Consider the following 23,034-nt stretch of genomic DNA (forward strand, 5'->3'; position numbering starts at 1 on the left):
TCTCCAACCGCATCCTGAATGTGTCCACCTGAATATCACAAGCACCTCAAATGCAACACGTCCAATACTAAATTCATGGTCTTATTTGTCATTCTTTGAATGTGATATTCAAAATCTGTTCTTCCCCTCTGGACTATCTGTGTGTAACCTGCACAACTGCACCCATGTGCTGAAGCTAGAGCCCTGGAAGTAAATTTGATTCTCCTCTTCCCTTTTCTGTTACTATATTCAAACTGTCTCGAAGGCCCATACCTTCAGTGTAAGGCTTTTACTTGAGTTCTGAGTTTAACAATTGCTCTTTAAAGAAAGACCTCAGACATGCACATTCTAGCACTTTATTGGAAATCGGTTGTGTACACCAATGAGATCACATCAAAGTAAAAGCAGCATTTTCCCACAATAATATCCCGATATCTGTGCTATCTTCTTACATAATTTAATAAATCCCAAGATGCTCCTGATTGTGGTATTGAAGAGCTTGAGTGGTCCAGAAACAGCTCTACATAGATATAAATCATCACATCTAAAATAACCATCATTGTTTCAGTAGGTCCCAAAAGCCTGGGAACACCTCTTAAAATATAATTGCTGTAGGCTGGCTGCAGGGCTGGCGCGAGGGAGTGAAGGGGGCACACGTGGAGCTAATTACAGCAGGAGCTGGGCAGAGGGACACACACACACACAAGAGGATGGGGGCCAGAGATCCCGAAAGCTGGGCAGGGAACTCAGTCACTCTGCATTTTCCAACACTGCTTGAGTGTCAACACTAACAGGTGTGAGACTCCAGTGCAGAAAGAAGCCCATCACCCCAACTCCCTTGGCAGTGCCCAAAGATGGCACAGCCTTCCTTCAGATTATACAAGGGCAGAAATTCTGGAATAGAGAAGGTTCTGGAAAGCTCTACCCATCACCTTCCAAACTGAGAAAACATGAAGGAACATGAAGGAATGGCACCTTAAAGAAAATAACTTTGAGCCATAGTGCTGCTGGCCCCTTGGAATGGGGACAGGGTGCTCTTGGCTTGCTTTGACCTGAGGGGCACTGGCAAAGTCTGCTCTGCCCCCAATATCTCCCTCACCACCTTTAACGCCATCATCAGCAATCAGGTTCTCTGATTCTTCAAAGCTTCTCAGCACTCAGTATAACACCTTTATATCTGTGGCAGCTTTACTGCTCACAAACAGCTTTCACATCCACTAAGGCAGGTGGTTCTCACACCCCTATGAGGTAGGAAGGGCAGGGATCACCATCCCCATTTGAAAGATAAGGAACCTGGAACTCAGAGAGTTAGGTCCCTTGAACAAATTCACACAGCTGGCTCATGGCAGAATCAAAACCAGAACTCAGGTCCACGTCCCAAAGTCCCTCCTGCTGCTTTTCTGAAGACAGGAAGAGGCTGGGGACAGGATGCCTGTCATCATCCCTCACCCAGCCCTCTTGGGAGGCTCTCAAACAGCCCCACTGAGGATTGGATGAGTCCGCATGCGATAGATGATGACTGCAGTGGCTGGGCACAGCAACAACGAGGTCATGATGACAATGGTGGCCAGGATGATGAGGACAATAACCCAGATATCCAGGATGTGCTTGGGAAGCACGACTTCCATGGGGACTTGGCTGACTGCATCCATGTTGCTTCACTCTGCAATAGACAAGAAAGGAAGATCACTGTTGTGTACTCTCTCCCTGCCTCCCTGCTTAGAAGGAAATCCTCAGGAGTCAGAAGCCTGGGTCACTTACTGGATATATAAACTTTAAAGTTTCCTGATTAGTAATTACAATGGCTTCATTTACTGAGGGCTTCCTATTGCCAGACCTGTGCTAGACACTTTATGTCTATTAACACATTCAGTCCTTACTTGAACCACTGATCCTATAAGGCAGGGACTATAATTGTTGTTTTCTGTTTATTGGCCTTTACCTTCCATTACACCCATTTTACAGATGAGGACTCTAAAGTCTTAAAAGACAAGATGTCATTAATTTGACCAAGAACGTGAACCCAGATGGGTGGGACTCCAAAGCCTTCCTGCTTAACTATTAAGCTACCATACTACCAGTCTGTTCTCTCATCTGTAAAATGAGAGATGCACTGTTTTTGGTCCTATACCCCTTCTCCCATTCTCCCCTTTCTGGGGAGAACCTACCTATTCTGTGTGGTTTAGTTGGGACACTGACCTGAGCACAGGGATGGATATGTGACCCAGAGTTGACCGTTATAAATCTCCATAACCACAAATCAGAGTTAGGAAAGTGACCAAGGCTAGGTCAACCAAAGTCTTCCCCACAGAGCTTTTATGCACAAGCTCTTGGGAAAGATGATCCCTTCTCCTGGGATTGCTAAATTGAAAGGATGTGAGTCTGGAGAAAACTGGCCTGAGGCTGTCTCTCCCAAAAGTGGTGAGCCTGTCCTAAAGCTGGAAAGACAGATGGAGCCTCAGTGACCTCATATGAGCACCTAATCCAGCCAAGATTGATGCCATCTGCAACTCTAGACATCCCAGATATACAAGCCAATAATTCCCTGTTTTTGCTTAAGCGTTGTCCATTTGGTGTCTTTCATTTGCAGCTAAAAGAGTTCAGATGGATAAGGATGTAAATCAGCTGTTCCCAGTCATTTTCAATTCACGGAATCCTTAGTGTCTTAGTCATCTTTTAATTGCACCCTAGGTCAAAATAAATACCGAGCAGTTCAATTTATTAAGTAGTTAGGCTCAAACAATTTATTTATTTATTCCTTTAAATCTTTATTTTTCCATAAGTTATTGGGGTACAGGTGGTATTTGGTTACATAAGTTCTTTGGTGATGATTTGTGAGATGTTGGTGCACCCATCTCCCATGTATACACTGTACCATATTTGTAGTCTTTTATCTCTCACCCTCCTCTCACTCTTCCCGCCAAGTCACAAAGTCCATATTATCATTCTTATGCCTTTGCGTCCTCACAGCTTAGCTCACACATATCAGTGAGAACATATGATGTTTGGCTTTCCATTCCTGAGTTACATCACTTAGAATAATAGACTCTAACCTCATCCAGGTCACTGCAAATGCTGTTAATTCATTCCTTTTTATGGCTGCGTAGTATTCCATCCTACGTATATATCACAGTTTCTTTATCCACTTATTGATTGATGGGCATTTGGGTTTGTTCCATGATTCTGCAATTGTGAATTGTGCTGCTATAAACATGCGTGTGCAAGTATCTTTTTCGAATAATGACTTCTTTTTCTCTGTGTAGATACCCAGTAGTGGGACTGCTGGATCAAAAAGTAGTCCTACTTTTAGTTCTTTAAGAAATCTCCACACTGTTTTCTATAGTGGCTGTACTAGTTTACACTACCACCAGCAGTGTAAAAGTGTTCCCTGTTCACTACATCCACACCAACATCTAGTGTTTTCTGATTTTTTAGTTATTATTATGGCCATCCTTGCAGGATTAAGGTGGTATCACACTGTGGTTTTGATTTGCATTTCCCTGATCATTAGTGATGTTGAGCATTTTTTCATATGTTTTTGAACATTTGTACATCTTTTAATAATTGTCGTTCATGTCCTTAGCCCACTTTTTGATGGGATTGTTTGGTTTTTTCTTACTGATTTGTTTGAGTTCGTTGTAGATTCTGGATATTAGTCCTTTGTTAGAGGTATAGATTGTGAAGATTTCTCCACTCTGTGTGTCTGTTTACTCTGCTGACTGTTCCTTTTGCTGTGTAAAAGCTCTTTAGTTTAATTAGGTTCCAGCTATTTATCTTTGTTTTTATTGTATTTGCTCGTGGGTTCTTGGTCATGAAATCCTTGCCTAAGCCAATGTCTAGAAGGGTTTTTCCAAAGTTATCTTCTAGAATTTTTATAGTTTCAGGTCACAGATTTAAGCCCTTAATCCATCTTGAGTTGATTTTTGTATGAGGTGAGAGATGAGGATCCAGTTTCATTCTCCTGCATGTGGCTAGCCAATTATCCCAGCACCATTTGCTGAAAAGGGTGTCATTTCCCTATTGTATGTTTTTGTTTGCTTTGTTGAAGAGCAGTTTGCTGTAAGTATTCGGGTTTACTTCCCAGTTCTCTATTCTGTTCCATTAGTCTATGTGCCTATGTTTATAACAGTACCATGCTATTTTGGTGACTATGGCCTTATAGTGTAGTTTGAAATCAGGTAGTGTGATGCCTCCAGATTTGTTCTTTTTGCTTAGTCTTGCTTTGGCTATGCAGGCTCTTTTTTGGTTCTATATGAATTTTGGAATTGTTTTTTCTAATTCTGTGAAGAATGATGGTAGTATTCTGATGGGGATTGCTTTGAATTTGTAGATTGCTTTTGGCAGTATGGGTTATTTTCACAATATTTATTCTACCCATCCATGAGCATGGGATGTGTTTCCATTTGTTTGTATCATCTATGATTTCTTTTTAGCAGTGTTTTGTACAAGAAAAACTACAAAACACTGCTGAAAGAAATCACAGACGACACAATCAAACAATTCAATACGTATTTATGGCCTAACAACTTAGTAGCTGTTTGAAAAAAAAATACACACAAATTGAAAAAAACAGTTTTTATTTCATTCTTAACTAGTTACTAATGGAATATATGCACCTGCTGGACACTGTGTAACTTTTCAAACTTTGGAATAATATTGGACAATGCTATCCTCACTTATTATTCCACATTAATTTTTGCCCAGTACTTGCCATACCATGCAACCACCAAAAAATCAACTTCAGGCTGGGTGCATTGGCTCACACCTAAAACCCCAACACTTTGGGAATCCAAGGTGGGAGGATTGCTTGAGCCTAGGAGTTCAAGACCAGCCTAAGCAACAGAGTGAGATACCATCTCTATATTTTTTTTTAAGTTAGATTGGCATGGTGGCTTGTACCTGTGGTCCCAGCTGCTTGGGAGGCTGAGGTGGAAGGATTGCTTTGGCCCAGTAGGTCCAGGCTACAGTGAGCCATGATCACACCACTGTACTCCAGCCTGGGTGACAGAGCAAGATACCATCTCAAAAAAAATTTTTTTAAATCAACTTCACAAATGATAACATTAACAAAAGGAATGCAGTAAGATTAGTGTTAAACTGTGAACTATCTTAAGCTAGTCATTTGCAAAGTGTCTGAGAGATGTCAAATATCACTATTTTTGTCAAAAATCTTAAAAATCCTGCAGCACTTCCCTCCTTCTAGTGAGTTCACTGGGGCTCCCAGGACACTTCAGTGCACAGCTTGGGAACCATCGATGTAATACATTCCCTGCCCAGAGGGCGCAAGGCTAGAATTATCTCCTGCAGTTCCTTTCAAATGTAAGATCGATAATTCTGTGATTCTAGGTTCCAAGCAAAATTCCTAATTGCAATCCTACTTCCTATTCTTATCTAATCACTAACTTTTCCTTTCTAATGCCTTTGACTCCATGTCCAATGTTGCCACCCTAAGTAAGGTATTGATCAGCATACCCCAAGGAGAGTACCCAAGAAATACATACAAGGACGTTACTTTCTGCATTATTTGTTAAGGCAATAGACACAGCAAGCATCCACTAATAGTAAAATAAAGAAGGGTATATCTATATAATGGGATGCCGTGCAGCAATTTTCATGTATTTATTCACTCACCCTTCATTCATTCATTTAACAAGTATATAGTGCTTACTCCACATCAATCATTGTTCCAAATGCATTACAAATATTAATTTACTTAATTAATACAGCTACTTTGAAAAACAGAATGGAGGTTCCTCAAATAACTGAAAATCGAGTCACTATATGATCTCAGTAATCTCACTTCCGGGCATATAACCAAAGGATTTGAAATCAGTATGTCAAAGGGATTTCTGCACTCCCATGTTTATTTCAGCATTACTCACAATTGCCAAGTTATGGAATAAACCTAAGTGTCTATCAACCATGAATGGATAGAGATAATGTGGCATATACTCAGTGGAATACTATTTAGCCTTAGAAAAGAAGGAAATTAGTGCCATTTGCAACAACATAGATGAACATGAGGACATTATGCTACAGGATATAAGCCAGGCACAGAAAGACAAATACCTCAAGTTCTCACTTATATATGGAAGCTAAAAATATCAGACCCATAGAAGCAGAAAGCAAAGCCTCTGGTGGTAGATTTTAGAGGAATCTGATCTGTAGTGAGCTCCAAAAGTTTTAAGTGGAAAAAATAAAAATAAAGTGTAGAACAGTGTATATAGGATGATTCCTTTGGTTCAGATTTTATAGAATTAAGTAGGTAAATAGGTGAGGATATATATAGGAAAATTACTTTCTGAGTGTACTCTCAAGAAAGTGTTAATAGTGGTTACCTTTTTGGGAGCTGGACTAGGAATAAGAGGTTTTGCTTTTCATTCTTCATTCATAAAACATGATTTTATGCCATTTGAATTTTCTCAACATGAGCATTTATTACTTCTAATTTTTTATGCCAACTGGGTTAAGGGGACAAAGAGGCTTTTTTTGTTTTTGTCCTAATAATTCTCTGTCTTAAAAAGTAAAAACACATATATACAATTTTAAAATCAAATAAAATTAAGAGATGAGACTAGATCAGTAGTCACCAAATGCCATATACCATGGTGAGTGACCTTAAGACAGTATAAAAGAACACTGATTTCTGGGTCTCAATCCATACATACTGAATTAGACTCAAAGGGGATGAGGAGGACCCCTTTTTTCCCATTGTACAGGTGATTCCAACATGCAGTCAAATTTGGGAACCTCTGGACTCAACAAATCTTTAAGACCTCTAAGGCCTTTTCTGGAATTAAGATTTGGGAATTGATTTCCAGGTGCTCTGCAGCCAGGCTGGGCAGATCTGGGCAAGTTCCCAGATGAAGGAGAAGCCTCTGACAAAGCTCCCCAGGGCCACAGGATTATCTGCCAAGGCTTGCAGAGGAGACAGAAGCACAGGCTGGCCCTGTCTCAGCCTAGGAAATGGAGTAACTTTCTCCAAGGTCTAAGACACAGAAGCATGAGTCACAGGAGATTGAAACTGTCAGAGGACCGGGGGTGGGATAAATCATTCTTTGCGGTCTCCTGACTACATCAACAGCTAGCTGCCTTAGACTAAAGGAACCCCACAACAGCCCTTTCCTGTAAACCCATTCACATCAAATGGTCTTCGTGACTTCAAATGCCAGGAATACATAATCACCCTGGTGACTTTCATAAGCAAAGCCTGTCAGATACAGGAACTCAGGCTTCAGGGCTCATCCACAATCAAGAATCCTGGAACATTAAAGAAAGAATCAGTGCCATTTCACAGATGGTGAAACTGAGGTCCAGGGGGTCTTCTCCCTCCTGCCATCTTACTCCTTAAGGGAATAATCATTCAAATACATAGATCTGATCATGTCGCTGCCCCTAACTAAAACAAAACAGAACAAGTAGATGAATAAATGAAATTATTCTGGAACCTGTATCCTAGACTGTACCAATATTACTCTTTTGCAAATGAAATTGTCTTTCTGGCCAGGCGCGGTGGCTCACGCCTGTAATCCCAGCACTTTGGGAGGCCGAGGCGGGTGGATCACAAGGTCAGGAGATGGAGACCATCCTGGCTAACATGATGAAACCCCGTCTCTACTAAAAATACAAAAAATTAGCCGGGTGTGGTGGCGGGCGCCTGTAGTCCCAGCTACTCAGGAGGCTGAGGCAGGAGAATGGCATGAACCCAGGAGGCGCAGCTTGCAGTGAGCCAAGATTGCACTGCTGCACTCCAGCCTGGGAGAGAGAGCGAGACTCCGTCTCAAAAAAAAAAAAAAAAGAAATGGTCTTTCTAACCCCAATACCCAACAGCTAACATAAGGCTGCTCTAGTAGAGCCTGGAAAGTGGGGGGGCTGGCGGGGGAAGCATGCAGTCCTACCTACCCAGCAGGGCTGAATACATATCCTCAGAGACCCTAAGCACTAGAGATGAGGGTGCCCACTCCCTTCACATACGCAACTCAAACTAAAAACAGTACTACACCAGAACACACAAACTTTACATGTTATGAAATTAAAGTCATTTTTTTCTTCTAACTGAAAAAAATTGGAAGAAACGTTTCCCAGCTGTCTTTTGGCATGCCTGCTCAGTGCAGTGGGCTTATATCGGCAGGGCAGCAGCACTGTTCAGTGTCCCCTCGACTCCCTGGGCTCCTCAGAACACAGTTTGAAAGCCACAAGTTGCAGTGTTCTCCAAGGGCCCTTCCAGAGCTACTGTTCCAGGATTCTAAGGCTGGCCATAGATGTAGTCAGGTGTCAGAGGGCACAGGGAGCTCTATCTCCGTTTCACTCTTCTCCATACTCAAACATGTCCTTCACTGCGCTCTTCTTCCCCATGTAACACGGGTTCCAGTCGCTTCCACCTCTCCCTACTGTGAAAGAAAAATCTTGTCTACCAAGTGAAAGCTAAGGAAACCATATGTTCAGCATCTTTAATTGCACACTAGAAATATTTGCTTGAGAAAAAGCAGGACTCTAAGCTTCTCCTAGGTGACTTCTATTTGACCTCTCTGGCATGAATGCGTAAAACCTTGTTTATTGGTATGTCTAACATAATAGTCATAGATTAATTTATCATTTGCCTCACAGACATATTGCTTGATATTTCTGATTAATGGTTCACATGGGATATGGCCCAAACCATTTATGTCACAAATTTATGCCTATCACTGATAAGAATATGATGCTTTTATGACCATAGGAAGTAAAACATCAGTCAGGCCTAAACTCTCGTTATTTTGAACCAGCATACTTTATCTGCTATTTGCCTCCTTAACAAATAATAAACTTTGACATATGTTCAGTATAAGTTTGTTTAAGAAACTGCACTGAAACAACCCTGAGCTCACCAGCAGAAAAGCCACTAGTACCAAACATGCCATCCTATCAGGTCACAGGCCCTATACCACCAGCGCTGTGAACTGGACACACCATTGCTCCTCCTCAGTCCATAGTAGTTAAGTAACTTAGCCAATTTAATGGAAAAGTCAATAATCCCAAAATGACTATTTTGTATCCACTAACAAAACTGAATGTGGGGGGTGGGGGGAATGTAGTTTCTACAAAAGAGGAAAAAAACTTTTTACTTTTTTTTTTTTTTTGAGACAGAGTCTTGCTCAGTTGCCCAGGCTGGAGTGCAGTGGCACAATCTCAGCTCAGTGCATCCTCTGCCTCCTGGGTTCAAGCAAACCCGTGCCTCACCCTCTTGAGTTGCTGGGACTACAGGCGTGCACCACCACGCCTGGCTAATTTTTGTATTTTTTTGTAGAGATGAGGTTTTGCCATGTTGGCCAGTCTGGTCTCAAACTCCTGGCCTCAAGTGATCCACCCACCTCAGTCTCCCAAAGGATGAGCGACCGCACCTGGTCAAATTTTACTTTTCCAAAGGTAGAAAATTCATCCCCTCTATCAAATATTCCACTTGATCCAATTTAGGCAGGCAAGGGGAAGCCCTGCTGCCTGATTAGAAAACACCAAGTTTTACTTCTGGGACCACTTTTCTTAAGTAACAAAAAGTTCTTTTACAAAAGAAAGAATCCTTGTTCCAGCCAATCCCACCATTTGGCAAGTTTTCTAGTTATATAAAAATTATATAAATTTCATAAATTAAAATTTCCCACAAGTTTATAGTTTTGGGGTAACTGGATTCAAGGCAACAAGCCCATGTTATCTACTCGCCAGACTCACTAGCAAGCAACTTTTTCCTCTCTGACACGACAATACTGTTTTTGGTTTTGGTTCAGTGCTATCATGACAAGTAACTCAGTCCAGGATATTCATTCATTTATTCATATGTCAAGCACTTGGTATTTGCAAGGTACTCTCTCAGGACTTACTATCACTTACTCCTTATGACTCTGTGCTTCAAGAAGCACAGAGAAGTGAAATACCACTTCCCGTATTTCCTCAAACACAGGATCATACGAGCCAGCATTTGTTTAACAAATTGTATTTGTTTAAATTTGTAAGAACAAAAATAAATTGTTTTATTTCCCAAATTTGTATTACTTGTATTTGCTTTAAAAATCCCATTCATTAACATATTAAAACTTCAAAAAAATCCTATGTATCCTATGTGGGGATTTTACAGCTATGAAAACTAAAACTGAGAGAGGTTAGCCAGACATTGATCATAAAGCTAAGCGAACAGGATTCAAACTCAGGAATCCTGATTCGGCACTTACCACTACGCTAGAGCTACCTTCAAAGAGTCCACACAGACCCAGTGTATAAGCACGGAGTATACCAGACCCACAGCTTTCTTCTAAGTCCAGGTCAAACACTGTTTCTAGCTGAAGGCCATTCCATATTTACAGAATTAAGAAGAGATATGCAATCTACAAAGATCAGGACTTCTGATTCTGGTAATGGTAAACTAGACAATTTGGACCAGTTCTTTTACTGAAGACAGCTAGAAAAGTGGGACCAAAAAAACCTGCTTGAAGGCACTAAGAGTCAACGAAATAATGAAGAATTTCCATTCTTCATTGCTTGAGAAAAAGCAGGACTCTAAGCTTCATGCAGGTTTTTGTGGTCCCACTTTTCTGGGAGAAGGCAAAAATCTAGGGAGGAGAGCCTGTGATTTTCCCCTACTGGAGAATGGAGACTAAGCAGTTCTGACAGACTCAGGAGACTAAGAGGACAAAAGGTGGAGTCCAAGACTGCCAAGAGAGGGAGAGTAAAACTTCTGCACTTTGAGCTTGGACCTTAAAAAGCACCCTTAGTGCTAAAGACGAACTGGAAGTACACCAGTCCTCCCAGAGACTACAACTCAGCTTTGCATTATCATAGCTCCTGAAATTAAATTAAGGAATCTCCAGGTGCTTGGCAGAGGCAAATATACATCCTCTCTGGAGGCAATAACATCATGATAGGTCTCAAATTATGTTTTGTTTACAAATATAAGGTCCAACACATAACCAAAATTAATCAAGAATGAAAAAGAGCCGGGCGCGGTGGCTCACGCCTGTAATCCCAGCACTTTGGGAGGCCGAGGCGGGCGGATCACGAGGTCAGGAGATCGAGACCATCCTGGCTAACACGGTGAAACCCCGTCTCTACTAAAAATACAAAAAATTAGCCGGGCGTGGTGGTGCGCGCCTGTAGTCCCAGCTACTCAGAGGCTGAGGCAGGAGAATGGCGTGAACCCAGGAGGCGGAGCTTGCAGTGAGCCGAGATGGTGCCACTGCACTCCAGCCTGGGCGACAAAGTGAGACTCCGTCTCAAAAAAAAAAAAAAAAAAAAAAAGAATGAAAAAGACAGGATGATACAAACAAAACAATCAGAAACAACAGACAATAGGAAAAAAAGTCTACTGGGGCTCCAGGTATTGGAGTCATCAGACAGACACATAGTTCAAATAACTTTGCTTACTATGTTCAAGGAGGAAAAAACTCCAAGTTTGAGAATTTTGATAGAGAATTTGAAATTATAAGAAAGAATAAACAGATTTTTTTTAAAGAATCGAATAGAGGTTACAAGTAGTGGCTCACACCTGTGATCCCAGCACTTTGGGAGGGAAAGGCAGGTGGATCACTTGAGCTCAGGAATTCAAGATTAGCCTAAGCAACATGGCAAAATCCCATTTCCACAAAAAAGTTTTAAAAATTAGCCGGGCGTGGTGTGCACCTGTAGTCCCAGCTACTCAGGAGGCTGAGGTGGGAGGATCACTTGAGCCCAGGAGGCTAAGGCTGCAGTGAGCCATGACTGGGCCACTGCACTCCAGTCTGGGTGACAGAGTGAGACCCTGTCTCAAAAAACAACAACAACAAAGAGAACCAAATAGAAATTCTAGAATTGAAAAATATAATAGAAATTAAAAACTCAGTAGATGGGCTTAAAATTCAGTAGATTAGCCATAGTTAAAGAGAGAATTAGTAAACTGGAATCAGGGGAAAGATCAGGGGAAAATACTTAGAATGAAGTAGGGAGAAATGAAAGGATGGAAAATACGGAAAAAAATAGGTAAGAGAGATAGAGGAAACAGTGACAAGGTACAACATAAATATATTGGAGTATCAGAAGGAGAAAAGAGAGAATGAAGTAGAACAATATTGGAATAAATAATAACAGAATTTTCCAAAACTGATGAAAGACACCAATTTGCATACTAAAGAAGTCCCATGAACTCCTAGCAGAATACATAAATTGGAATCCATGATTAGAAATACAGTAAATCTGGCCAGGTGCGGTGACTCATGCCTGTAATCCCAGCACTTTGGGAGGCTGAGGTGGGCGGACCATTTGAGGTCAGGAGTTTGAGACCAGCCTGGTCAACACGGTGAAACCCTGTCTCTACTAAAAATACAAAAATTAGTACGTTGTGGCACACGTCTGTAGTCCCAGCTACTTGGGAAGCTGAGGCAGGAGAATCATTTCAACCCAGGAGGTGGGGGTTATAATGTGCCAAGATGGCACCACTGCACTCCAGCCTGAGCAACAGAGTGAGACTCCATTAAAAAAAAAAAAAAATAGTAAATATGCTGAGACCCAAAGATAAAAGAGAAATAAGACAGAATATCTTTAAATGAGAAACAATTAGATTGACAACCAACTTCTCAACAGAAACAATGGAATTTAAAAACAGCAGAATGATCTCTTCAAAGAGGTGAACAGAAATAACTGCCAAGAATAATGGTGCAATAAGACATTTTCAGGCTGGGTGCGGTGACTCACGCCTGTAATCCCAGCACTTTGAGAGGCCAAGGCAGGTGGATCATTTGAGGTCAAAAGTTCAAGACCAGTCTGGCCAACATGGTGAAACCCGTCTCTACTAAAAATACAAAAATTAGCCAGATGTGGCACACACCTGTAATCTCAGCTACTCGGGAGGCTGAGGCAGGAGAATCGCTTGAACCCGGGAGGCAGAGGTTGCAGTGAGCCAAGATCGCGCCACTGCACTCCAGCCTGGGCGACAACGCGAGACTCCAACTCAAAAAAAAAAAAAAAAAAAAGACATTTTCAGAAAAAAAAAATACAGAATTAAAGTATTCAAAAACAATAACAAACAAATTGTGGAAGAAATAAAATTAAAGTATTTTGATTTTCTTGTATTGCCTAAGAAAGGGCAGAAGAACCAAATCATATCAGACTTTGTTAAATCAAGGATGCATATTGTAATCTCTATGGCAGCCACTAAAAATATCAAAGAGTGCATAATTTCCAGGGGAAAACAGCAGAGGTGAAAAACAACAACAAATACTTACAATAGAGGGGACAAATAGAAAGCATAGAGAAAGATGGTAGATTTAAACCCAAACTAAGAAGGACCATTAGGGTATATACAAATAAAAATAAAATATACACATACATATATATTTTTTAGAAGAGACACATGGGGTTTAGAAAGATTGAAAGTCAAAGGATACAAATGAAACACTGTGTAAGCATGAATCACCTACACTGGTAGCCCCATACTAGTATAAGGCCAAGTAGACTTTTAGGCAAAAAGTATTACTAGAGATACCAGAAAGGTAAAGTGATTTTCTATTTTTATGTACCTAATCTCAGAATTATAAGGAGAAATAGACGAGTCTACAATTATAGTGGGAGATTTCAAGACATCTCTCTCAGATACTGATAAAACAAAAAGCTTGTGGGGAAAGGCAGGATGAGCAGAATAGATGTTATCAACAAAGCCCAGAGTTGATGAGATACATGATGTGTTGTAAGCATATCGAGTCCTGGTGGCTTTGGCAAGAGGTTTAACCTCTTTGAGCTTTAGTTTCCTCATTTGTAAAACGGAAATAATAACTAATAATTGTAACCACTTCATAGGGATGCTCTGGAGGTTAAATGAGCTAATGCACATAAAGCACTTAGGACAACACCTGGTACACAGTAAGGGCTTCACAAAGTTAAGCTGAGCTAGTGAACCCAGCATTGTTCCTAAATCACAAGGTCAAGAGATCGAGACCATCCTGGCCACCATGGTGAAACCCTGTCTCTACTAAAAGTACAAAAATTAGCTGGGTGTGGTGGGGCATGCCTGTAGTCCCAGCTACTCAGGAAGCTGAGGCAGGAGAATTGCTTGAACCCAGAGGTTGCAGTTAGCCAAGATCGCACCACTGCACTCCAGCCTGGCGACAGAGTGAGACTCTGTCTCAAAAAAAAAAAAAAAAAAGAGTTCAGAGCCTCTGCCATTAGTTAGGGTGTCGTGACTGCTTCGTGACTGATCTGGGACCAATGTAGGAAACCACAGTGAAAAGTTTTTTTAAGTAAAAAAATTTTAAGTTGTCCCCAGCTTGAACCTCCCACCGGAAACTTACACCCTCCACATTTGAGCTGCAGCTAACAGTCAACTTTTGAGAGCTTGCCAATGGTTATCCAACAGGTTTTACTGCCAGAGAGTTCACTAAGGAAGAAGGCAATAAAAGGAGTGACTTCCTGCTGGCAGGCAAGCTTAATTATCTCAAAGTGGGAGACAAGGCAGATAGAGGCAGGCGGCTTCCTGCAGGTGTGGCCTTAGCCCAGCACTGCCAGCGCTCTGTGCAGACCATGCTGCTGCTGTTTTGTGTCCACCAGCCACGGTGGCCAGAGAGCAGACAGCTATAACCAGCTCCGAGTTACTGATGCTGGGGCGTCCAAAGATGCATAACTCTTCAAGTATTTTGCAGAATTTGAACAAGGCTGATGGTTCCCAGGGCACAAGACTAGAGGGTTTGCCAGCGTTGTCCACCTTATAGGACCCCTTCCAAAAAGGCTCCACCCTCAGAAGATGCTGCTGAGGTTGTCAGGAAAGAATGGAACATTTAAGCCAGAGATGGCAATTCAGGTTCCTAGATGGAGCCACACTAGTCACTTTGTAGCCTGGGGAACCCTAACAACTGTGTCCTGGCGGCCGATCCCACTTGAAGACCTTTGTGCTTGCTGTTTCTTCTCAGAATGCTCTTTTCCTCCCCTGTCCACTGCCTCAATGTCCATGACCTCAATCTAAATGTTACGTTTTAGTAAAGTCTTTCCAGACCCACTCCGTTAAACTACCATTCTTATCTTGTTTTATTTTCTGCAGACGCTTTTCACAATCTAAAATTAGCTTGTTTGTTGCTTGTTTGTTTTTATTGGCTTTCTCCCTATCAGGCTAAAGATTTGTTCATTTGGTCCCTCAAATGCAAGCACAAGGATAGCAGAAGCCTCAGCTCTTGTGTATTGCTGTGTCCTCAGCACCTATCACAGGGCCTGGCATATCATAAGTGCCAAAAAATATAAAATCAATGAAGAAATGAGTATGGGAAGACTATTTCAGATGTGAGCTCACTCGTGGCTCACTCGTGGAACTGAAGAGGTCCAGAAAGAATCCTCATCCCTGCAAAAGTCCCAATGATCCTAAAAGTCAGAATCCTATCTCCAAAATAACATGACATCCTCTGATTTTATCATTTTCTGGGCTCTTTGTACATTCAGGAAGGATTATGGGGGCCCCTTTCCTTCCCAGACCACCCTGTACATACCAGGCAGAAGAGAACTGGCCTTTCAGAATGAAGTCCTCTAGGGTTCCCACTTGTTGATTTGCTTGGACTGATAAGTTCAAATTCGAGTTCTGACACCATGTGCTCAGGAGCTGGGCACTGAGGTGGGGAGGGGGGACAGGGGTGAGGGGAGCAGCGTTGTTGCCCAAGATGTGAATCTTTCTGTTCTCAGAAGAGGACAGGGAGGCTGATAAAAGGGGTGGCAGGTTTCCCATGCCAAGTCCATTATGAGAAGGCCATACCAGCTTCACATTTACTCTTAGCAGTATTATTTCTCCTCCCATTGTGTAACAGCCTCAAACATTTACCAACCCAGCACAGTCATTTCACCAGGGACCTTTGGTCCAAATAAAGGGGCCAGACGAAGGAATGGACAGGACATACAACTACCAAAACTGTGAAATGAATCAAATAACAGGCTTTTCTCCACTGTCCCAAAGTCCCTAAGGAGCACTGTGTTCTCATTTCACCCCAACTGGCCCCTGTCTCTCCAAACTTCCTAACAGGCTACAGACCTGCCTGAGTTTCCATCTGCTCCTCTGTGGCTGCAAAAATGGAAAAACACCAGGATATTTCAAAGAGATCGGAACACAGCCAGAGCTGTGTAAGACCGCACGTACCATCTGACCCAGCCAATCACAGAGTCTTAGAAACCAACAGAGAGCTAGCAGAGGAGAAAGCCCAGGCCAAATCCCCAGCATCCTGTTTAAGGCACTACCGTCCATCATTGCTATTTGCCAGTGACTAAGTGCCTGCTGTGTGTCAGGCTAACAAAGGAGACTGTCCATGAGAGGGGCTGGTAGGGTGCTCCGGGACAGAGCTGCAAGAGCACCGGGTGGTGGTAGTGCCTTGCCTCAATGTGTGAGCCTCAACAGGTCTCTCTCCCAAAGTGGGCCTCATGTGTATAGAAGGCAGAATAATGCCCACCACCACCACCAAAGACATCTATGTCCTGGTCCCCAGAATCTTGAATATGATCCTATATAGTGGGTCACTAGCAAGAAACATCCAATCAGCCAATCAGAGTGCAAATCAATAAAATCAGGAAGCTCTTTGTATCCACAACTAGGAATTTAAAGTATACGCGGTTTAGACATGGAATCTGGCTTGCTGTTGTTTAATGTGCTAGGCAATTATACTTCTGAGCAGTTCCCCTTCCTAACTACCTAACTCGAAGCCTTTACTGCTAGATGTCTCCATTATCTCTTGAGGTTCACCTTCTGCTTCCCTAGTAAGTTGGAAGGGTACTAGGTCTCCAGGGATCCACTAGAACAGTGACTATCAAATTCTCACTTCACTTCTCCCAGGTCACCCTGAAAGTAAGTGACAGAGGCAAGATCTGAAACTGGTTCCCCCCAATTCCAATGAAGTTCAGAGGATAGGCCCTGGAGCCAGGGTGCCTGCATTCAAATTACAGCTCTGCCACTTACTTTCTGTGTGATCATGGGTGAGTCACTCTCTCTGGACCTCAGTTTCCTCATCCACAAAATGGAGGTGATGACAGTCCCTCCCTAATAGGATTGTGGTAAAGCCTAAATGAGTTAATACAAGTAAAATGCTTAGAGTCATGCCTAGCTTATAGTAAGTACTCAGTAAATGGCAAGTATGATCATTATAACATCATTCCGCTTACTGGGCCAGTCAGAGTTGGGGAGGACAAGGCAGGGTGTGGCAATGCTAACATTTACTCCTATACTCCAATAAACTGTGTTTGTGAGTACCCGTGCCCATTTTTTATACCACTGTCACGCTCAACCAAGATATCCTCTTTCCTTGGAGGTATTTCCTCTGTTTGCATGTTTCAATCCATAGAGGAGAAACGGAGGCACAATGTTTAAAGGATTGGCATATGGCTGGGAAAGCATCTGAGGCTGTGACCAGCCCTTATTCCCTTGGTCTGTCACCCCCAAGGGCCTGGGATCTGACCTGACCACAGGTCCCCAGAGTCTCTCATTTGTTTGGCATCTCTAACACCTCACTGCAGCTCAGTGGTTCTCTGGCTGTTCTCTGGGACTCCCCAGATCTTTTGTGTCATGGAGCCACAGTTCTGAGGTTTGGAGAGGTCAGTTGTGGGAGACCTCATGAAGCATGACTTGTGACCCCCATAGCATGATTCACAGTCCCAGGACGGCTGGGAACAGGAGGGCCCGGTTGGAGCAGGAAAACAATTTTTGTTTTTTTCAGTTGTCACTGCAGAAGCACATGATGTCCTAAAGCTCAGCTGTGCTGCCTTGCGTGTGTCTAGATGGCTGCTGTGCGGCCTGCATAAACCAAAGAGCATGTCATGCTCAACCACAGACAAACAAACATCTGTTCCACTCCCGCGTCTTCACTTTACAGATGGGGAAGGCAAGGGCCAGAGAGGGGAAATGCCTCCATTAGGGTAACTGAGAGGGTCTCCTAACCTGCAGAGAACCGTTCTTTCCACTCCCACCTCCACCTCATTCAGGCATCCCCAATTCTTCCAAACTATGTGCCCACTGCAGTAGCAGCACGCATCATAGCAGATGTTCAAGGAATCTCTGATACTTGTGTGATTGTGCAGCCTTCACCACCACACCCGGGAGCTTTGAGGACCTTAGTATTCACTACAGACGATCTAGAGATTCCTCAGCCCCCAGGTGCAGCAGGATTCCAGCTGGTCCAGAAGAAACAAGTGCAGCTGCATGAGTAAGAGCCCAGCCTAGCCCTCAATCAGAATAACAGCCCCCGAGGTTTGTTTCAATTTGGGGGGGGGTTACCCCTTTCATCCTTTCACTCAGTACCTATGTATGGAGCACTTACTGTTAGCCAGGCCCTATGCCAAGAGCTGAGGATGCCTCAAAGATGACGATGGACAGGCAGTCCCTACCCTCAAGAAACTGGCATGGGGGAGAGTAGGGAGCAAAAGAACCGGCAGCTGGAACAACTACGTCCTCAGGAAAGGGAGAGATAACCAGCAGGAGGAAGCCTGAAGAAAGGCTTCTCTCCAAGAGACTTTGCTCACGTCCTTTCTCGCTTGCTTTCTGCACGCAAAAAAAATGTTTTCCTCGTTTCACTGATGGAAAAACAAGGATGGTGAAGCAGCTAGTGATAGAACCAGGGCTGGAACTCGCCACTCCCGACTCCAAACTCCTGGCGCCTTCCACACGGGGCCTCGAGAAAAGGGGGACAGATAAGTGCAAAGACCAAAACCCAGCACAGCGCCCAAGCAGGTGCGCAGGCCCGGGCGCTGAATCCTGACGCTGGGCCTGGAGAGCCAGGAGGTGGCAGTCCGCCCGAGGAGAAGGCTTCCCGAGAAGGCAAGGGCAGGGGACCCGGAGAGAAGCCAGTCTCCGAGTGGGGCTGGGGCTCGCCCACCCAAGCTCCGCCTCCCCCAGGCCCAAAATTCTGTGCACGAGTGGGCTCGAACTTAGGGGCTGACAGCGGGAGAAAAAGGAGGAGGGGGTAAGGGCAAGAAATACAAAAGTGATGAAAAGGGAGAATGGGGGAGGAGAGAACGGACTTAAGAAGAACGTTGGGAGCCCTGGGAAAGGGGCCGCACTAGAGGTAGGTCGCAAGTCCGAAGAGCTCCGCTCTGCCAGAGTCCCCACAAACAACCCCCCGGTGGCTCCACTCACTCCAGATGGCGGCGAGTCTGCGGAAAGTTCCTGGGGCAGGGATGACTCGGTGCTTCTCAGGGTCCCCAGGACTGCATGGGATCTGGCGGATGGAAGCGACCCCCAGGCCAGGAACCTCAACCCCAGGCAGCGCCCGGAACGTGCCCCGGCTGCCCCGGGAGGCGGGAGCGCGCAAGAGCGTCCGGGACGCGCGACTGGCTCTGGAATGCGCGGCCGCTGGGGACCGCCCCCGGAACGCCCCAGCCCGGGGCCACGGCAACTCCGGCTCAGCTCCTCCTCCAGCGTCCCCTGCGGGCTGTGCACCGGGAAAAAGGAACCTGCGAGAGAAAGGAGAGACCAGGGCGTCTCGGTCTCCCCTCCTACCTTGCCACACACTCGCCGCGTAGCCTCGGACAAGTCACTTGGCTTCTCGGGGGTCTCTGGATTGTAAACGGAGAGGGTTGGCCTAAAATGTGTCCTCCAGGACCTTTCCAGCTATAGTCTAGACATAGGAAAGAAAGTCTAGTTGGACGGAGGAGCCGGGACTCAGATCCTGCTTTGCAATGTCCGAAGTGTAGGGTCCTTCGAAGGCTTTGCCTCTCTGTTTCATTCTCTGTAAAGTGGAAAGGTAACACCTGTCTCCCAGCCCTGTTGTGAGTATTGGTTTAGAGGACCAGTGTGAAGCTGGTTGGTTCTCTGCCATAACATTACTTTGAGCGTCCTGTTTATTTTGTGATAACAATGAAATAGCCCAATCCAAGGTGATCAAGAGCCCATTAGAATCCAGCATCTGAGAGGCTTCCCACGCCACTGTGGGTGGCCCAGCTTCCATGCAGGACAATGCCAATTCTGCAATCTTCTGCCCCCTCCATGTCATCCACAGAGTGAGAGGGGACTCCCGTCCCATCTTGGTACCCACACTTTTTAATTCACAGTTTTCTTTAATCTTACTCTTCTGAAAAAGGGAGCACAAGCCTTGACTATCAGTGAGACTTTGAGCAGTCTTGGAGCCCAGTAGTGTTTTGGAGGGTTTGGAAAGAGCCATACTGCCTTCCCCAGGCCTAAATTTGATATGGTGTGGGCCCCAAACTTAGAACTTACTCCTTGCTGTTCCCTCTGATTCAGGGATGAGGTCAGCAGAAATGACCTCTAAATCATCATTATCAGATGCTAGTTTCTTAAGTGAAGGACAGTGAGGATGAAGGGGATTCACAGGAGAAATGATTTGACAAAAACCCTAAGGGCTGTCCCAACAACATGTTTTATTCAAAAGAGATAGTGTGGGAACCTAAAAACAAGGACAACCAAATTCTGAATGGTTTAATACAAAACTCTCATTTAATAGTAAAAAAAGAGTTGAAGGAGGACAATCTTTTTTTTTCTTTCTGCCCGCAGAGGAGTCTCGCTCTGTCACCCAGGCTAGAGTGCAGTGGCACAAATCTCAGCTCACTGCAACAGGAGGACAATCTTAATACAACATTTTCCCTGGTTAGTGAAGGGGATGAGAGTTCCCTTGGGTGGACAACTGGTAACTCCATGTACCCTGCTGTGAACATTGGCTACCCTCTGGGACAAGGCAGAAGCTCAGGACTGGAGTCAGCTGAGGCCTAGTCTCGCTTTCCATTTAGCAGTTTATTAGTATCTCTTTAATATCGACTTGCCCTGGGACCCTAAAAGCAAGCCAGAAATAAAGTTTGAATCCCCACGGGAGCATACCATGTTAAGTCTGCTGCCTCAGCTGGACTGATTTTGCTAAGAGAGCACTGAAGGGAAGAATAATGGATGCTGTGCTGGATGTATGAGGAGGGGAAATAGCCAATTTCAACAAGCTTTTGTTACAGCAAAAGCCAGAAAACAACTCACAACTTCTTTGGCCCTCTGTTACAACCACTCCAAAGAGAAAACCATCAGGACCTGAAAGAAATAAGTAATACTCTGTTAGAGAGCCCCTGATACTGGGGGGGAACTTGTACATTAGAAGTTGTAGTCTAATGACATTGGCTGCCATCAAAACACGGCCTTGGCCAGGGGTGGTGGTTCATGCCTGTAATCTCAGTACTTTGGGAGGCTGAGGCGGGTGGATCACCTGAGGTCAGCAGTTCGAGACCAGCCTGGCCAACATGGTGAAACCCTGTATCTAATAAAAATACAGTAATTAGCCAGGTGTGGTGGTGGGCCCCTGTAATCCCAGCTACTGGAGAGGCTGAGGCAGGAGAATCGCTTGAACCCTGGAAGCAGAGGCGGCAGTGAGCCGAATTGCCCCACTGCATTCCAGCCTGGGCAACAGAGTGAGATTCTGTCTCCAGAAAAAAAAAAAAACAACACTGCCTTTTGAGGCCCCCATTAGGATGCAATCCATAGCAAATACCCTCTCTAGGAATTATATCTACACAAGACTTTTTCTTTTCATTTTTGACTTGTACAGATGTATTTATTTTGTTGTGGGGAATAATATGATCGATTGTATTAGAAATCAGAAAACCAAAATTTTGAGTCTGACACCCAGTAGCCCACCCAAGCTCCACAAAATAATAAAATGAGACCTATTCCTCACATCTGGTACAATTATGATGAGTAAAGATTTTATTCATGTACAGCAGACCCCTGAATAACATCCTTCTGTTATAACGTTGATGAGGAAAAAAAATTGTTTCCCTGCTAACTGTGTGGAGTTTGCATGTCCTCCTCATGTCTTCGTGGATTTTCCCCAGGTACCCCGGTCGGTTTCCTCCCACGTCCCGCAGATGTGCATGTTAGGAAAACTGGTGTGTAGCCCCAGCGTGAATGACTGTGGGTGTGTGTGAGTGTGCTCTGCGATGGGATGGCATCCTGTCCAGGACTGGTTACTGCCTTGAGCCCTGAACTGCCGGGATAGGCTCTGGCCATCCGAACTCTAAACTGGAATAAGCGGGTAAATAATTCTCTTCCTTGTTTTTACTAATCTTTACTAAACATATGTATGACTCACAATTATTTCAGTGTTCAATATTGAAAGTGTGTTAGTCTTTATTTAGAAGTTTGGTGGTATTTTTGTTATCAGAAATATGCTGTAGGAACTTAACTCTTCTTTCTGTCCATTTGTATATGGTAAAATTGATTTCCTTATATATAATTTCACTTAAAATCAAAGTGTCCAAGCCTATTGAGGAGGCTGAGTGAGGACTTACTGTATTCCTTCATTCAAAGCTATTTATTGAATATCTCCTACATGTTCTAGGCACTAAGGAAGACAAATTATCTTTATTTATTGTGCTTACATCTACTGGGAAAATATTCACAAAAAATAAATAGGCAAATAAATAAGCAAGATGATACCAGTTTGTGAAACCATGAAGAACATAAAGCAAGATGATGAGAGAGTGATGGAGAGTGTTTTATCGTGGAGATTGTAGCTAATCTGAATTTCCTAAATAGTTTATATCATTAATGATTATGTTACTCTGTAATATATCAACTTAAACGTAATTTCCAAGGTCTTTAATTAACTGAGAATTTAGATTGATACTAAATTAAGTAAACTGGTGAATAATCTTAGCTGCTTGGATAAGTTCTAAGCAAGATAGAATACAAAAACATTGGTCACCAAGCATGGTATTGTACACCGTTTGCACACCTTTGCCTCTTATTTTTATATGTTTGAGAGTTGATAAACCTTTGGAATATATTAATGTACATGTTTTATTTTACCACTTAAAGAAATGCAAAAGGGGTCAGCACCGTGGCTCACACCTGTAATCCCAGCACTTTGGGAGGCTGAAGCCAGCAGATCATTTGAGGCCAGGAGTTCAAGACCAGCAGGGCCAACATAGTGAAACCCTGACTCTATTTAAAAATACAAAAAATTAGCCGGGAGTGGTGAAGTGAAATCATTACTGTGAAAAAGCATGTGCCTAGTAAATATTACCTATTTGAATAGATAGTATATATGCATGGCATGATCATATATCAGACTTTTCCCTAGGCCCTAGAGTAGAGCCTTCACACTACATACA

At 43.6% G+C, this 23,034-nt stretch overlaps 1 protein-coding gene across 2 annotated transcripts in view; it reads right to left on the reverse strand.

Moving 5' to 3' along the window:
* Nucleotides 1-321: 321 nt before the first annotated feature.
* The window catches only part of LOC105466861 (small integral membrane protein 3), a 35,287-nt gene continuing 12,574 nt past the window's right edge, over nt 322-23,034 (reverse strand). The window contains exons 2-3 of one of the 2 annotated variants that reach the window (XM_011715967.3): nt 20,906-20,956; nt 322-1,642 (exon numbers count right to left, since the gene is read on the reverse strand). In XM_011715967.3, the coding sequence (XP_011714269.1) occupies nt 1,449-1,631 (183 nt within the window). In that variant the 5' untranslated portion in view covers nt 1,632-1,642; nt 20,906-20,956 and the 3' untranslated portion in view covers nt 322-1,448. Of the gene's footprint in view, nt 1,643-19,063; nt 19,250-20,905; nt 20,957-23,034 lie in introns of those variants that run through there. The other variant, XM_011715966.3, reaches the window with a different exon arrangement.

Source organism: Macaca nemestrina, chromosome 6, assembly GCF_043159975.1.
Source record: "Macaca nemestrina isolate mMacNem1 chromosome 6, mMacNem.hap1, whole genome shotgun sequence".
NCBI lineage: Eukaryota > Metazoa > Chordata > Mammalia > Primates > Cercopithecidae > Macaca > Macaca nemestrina.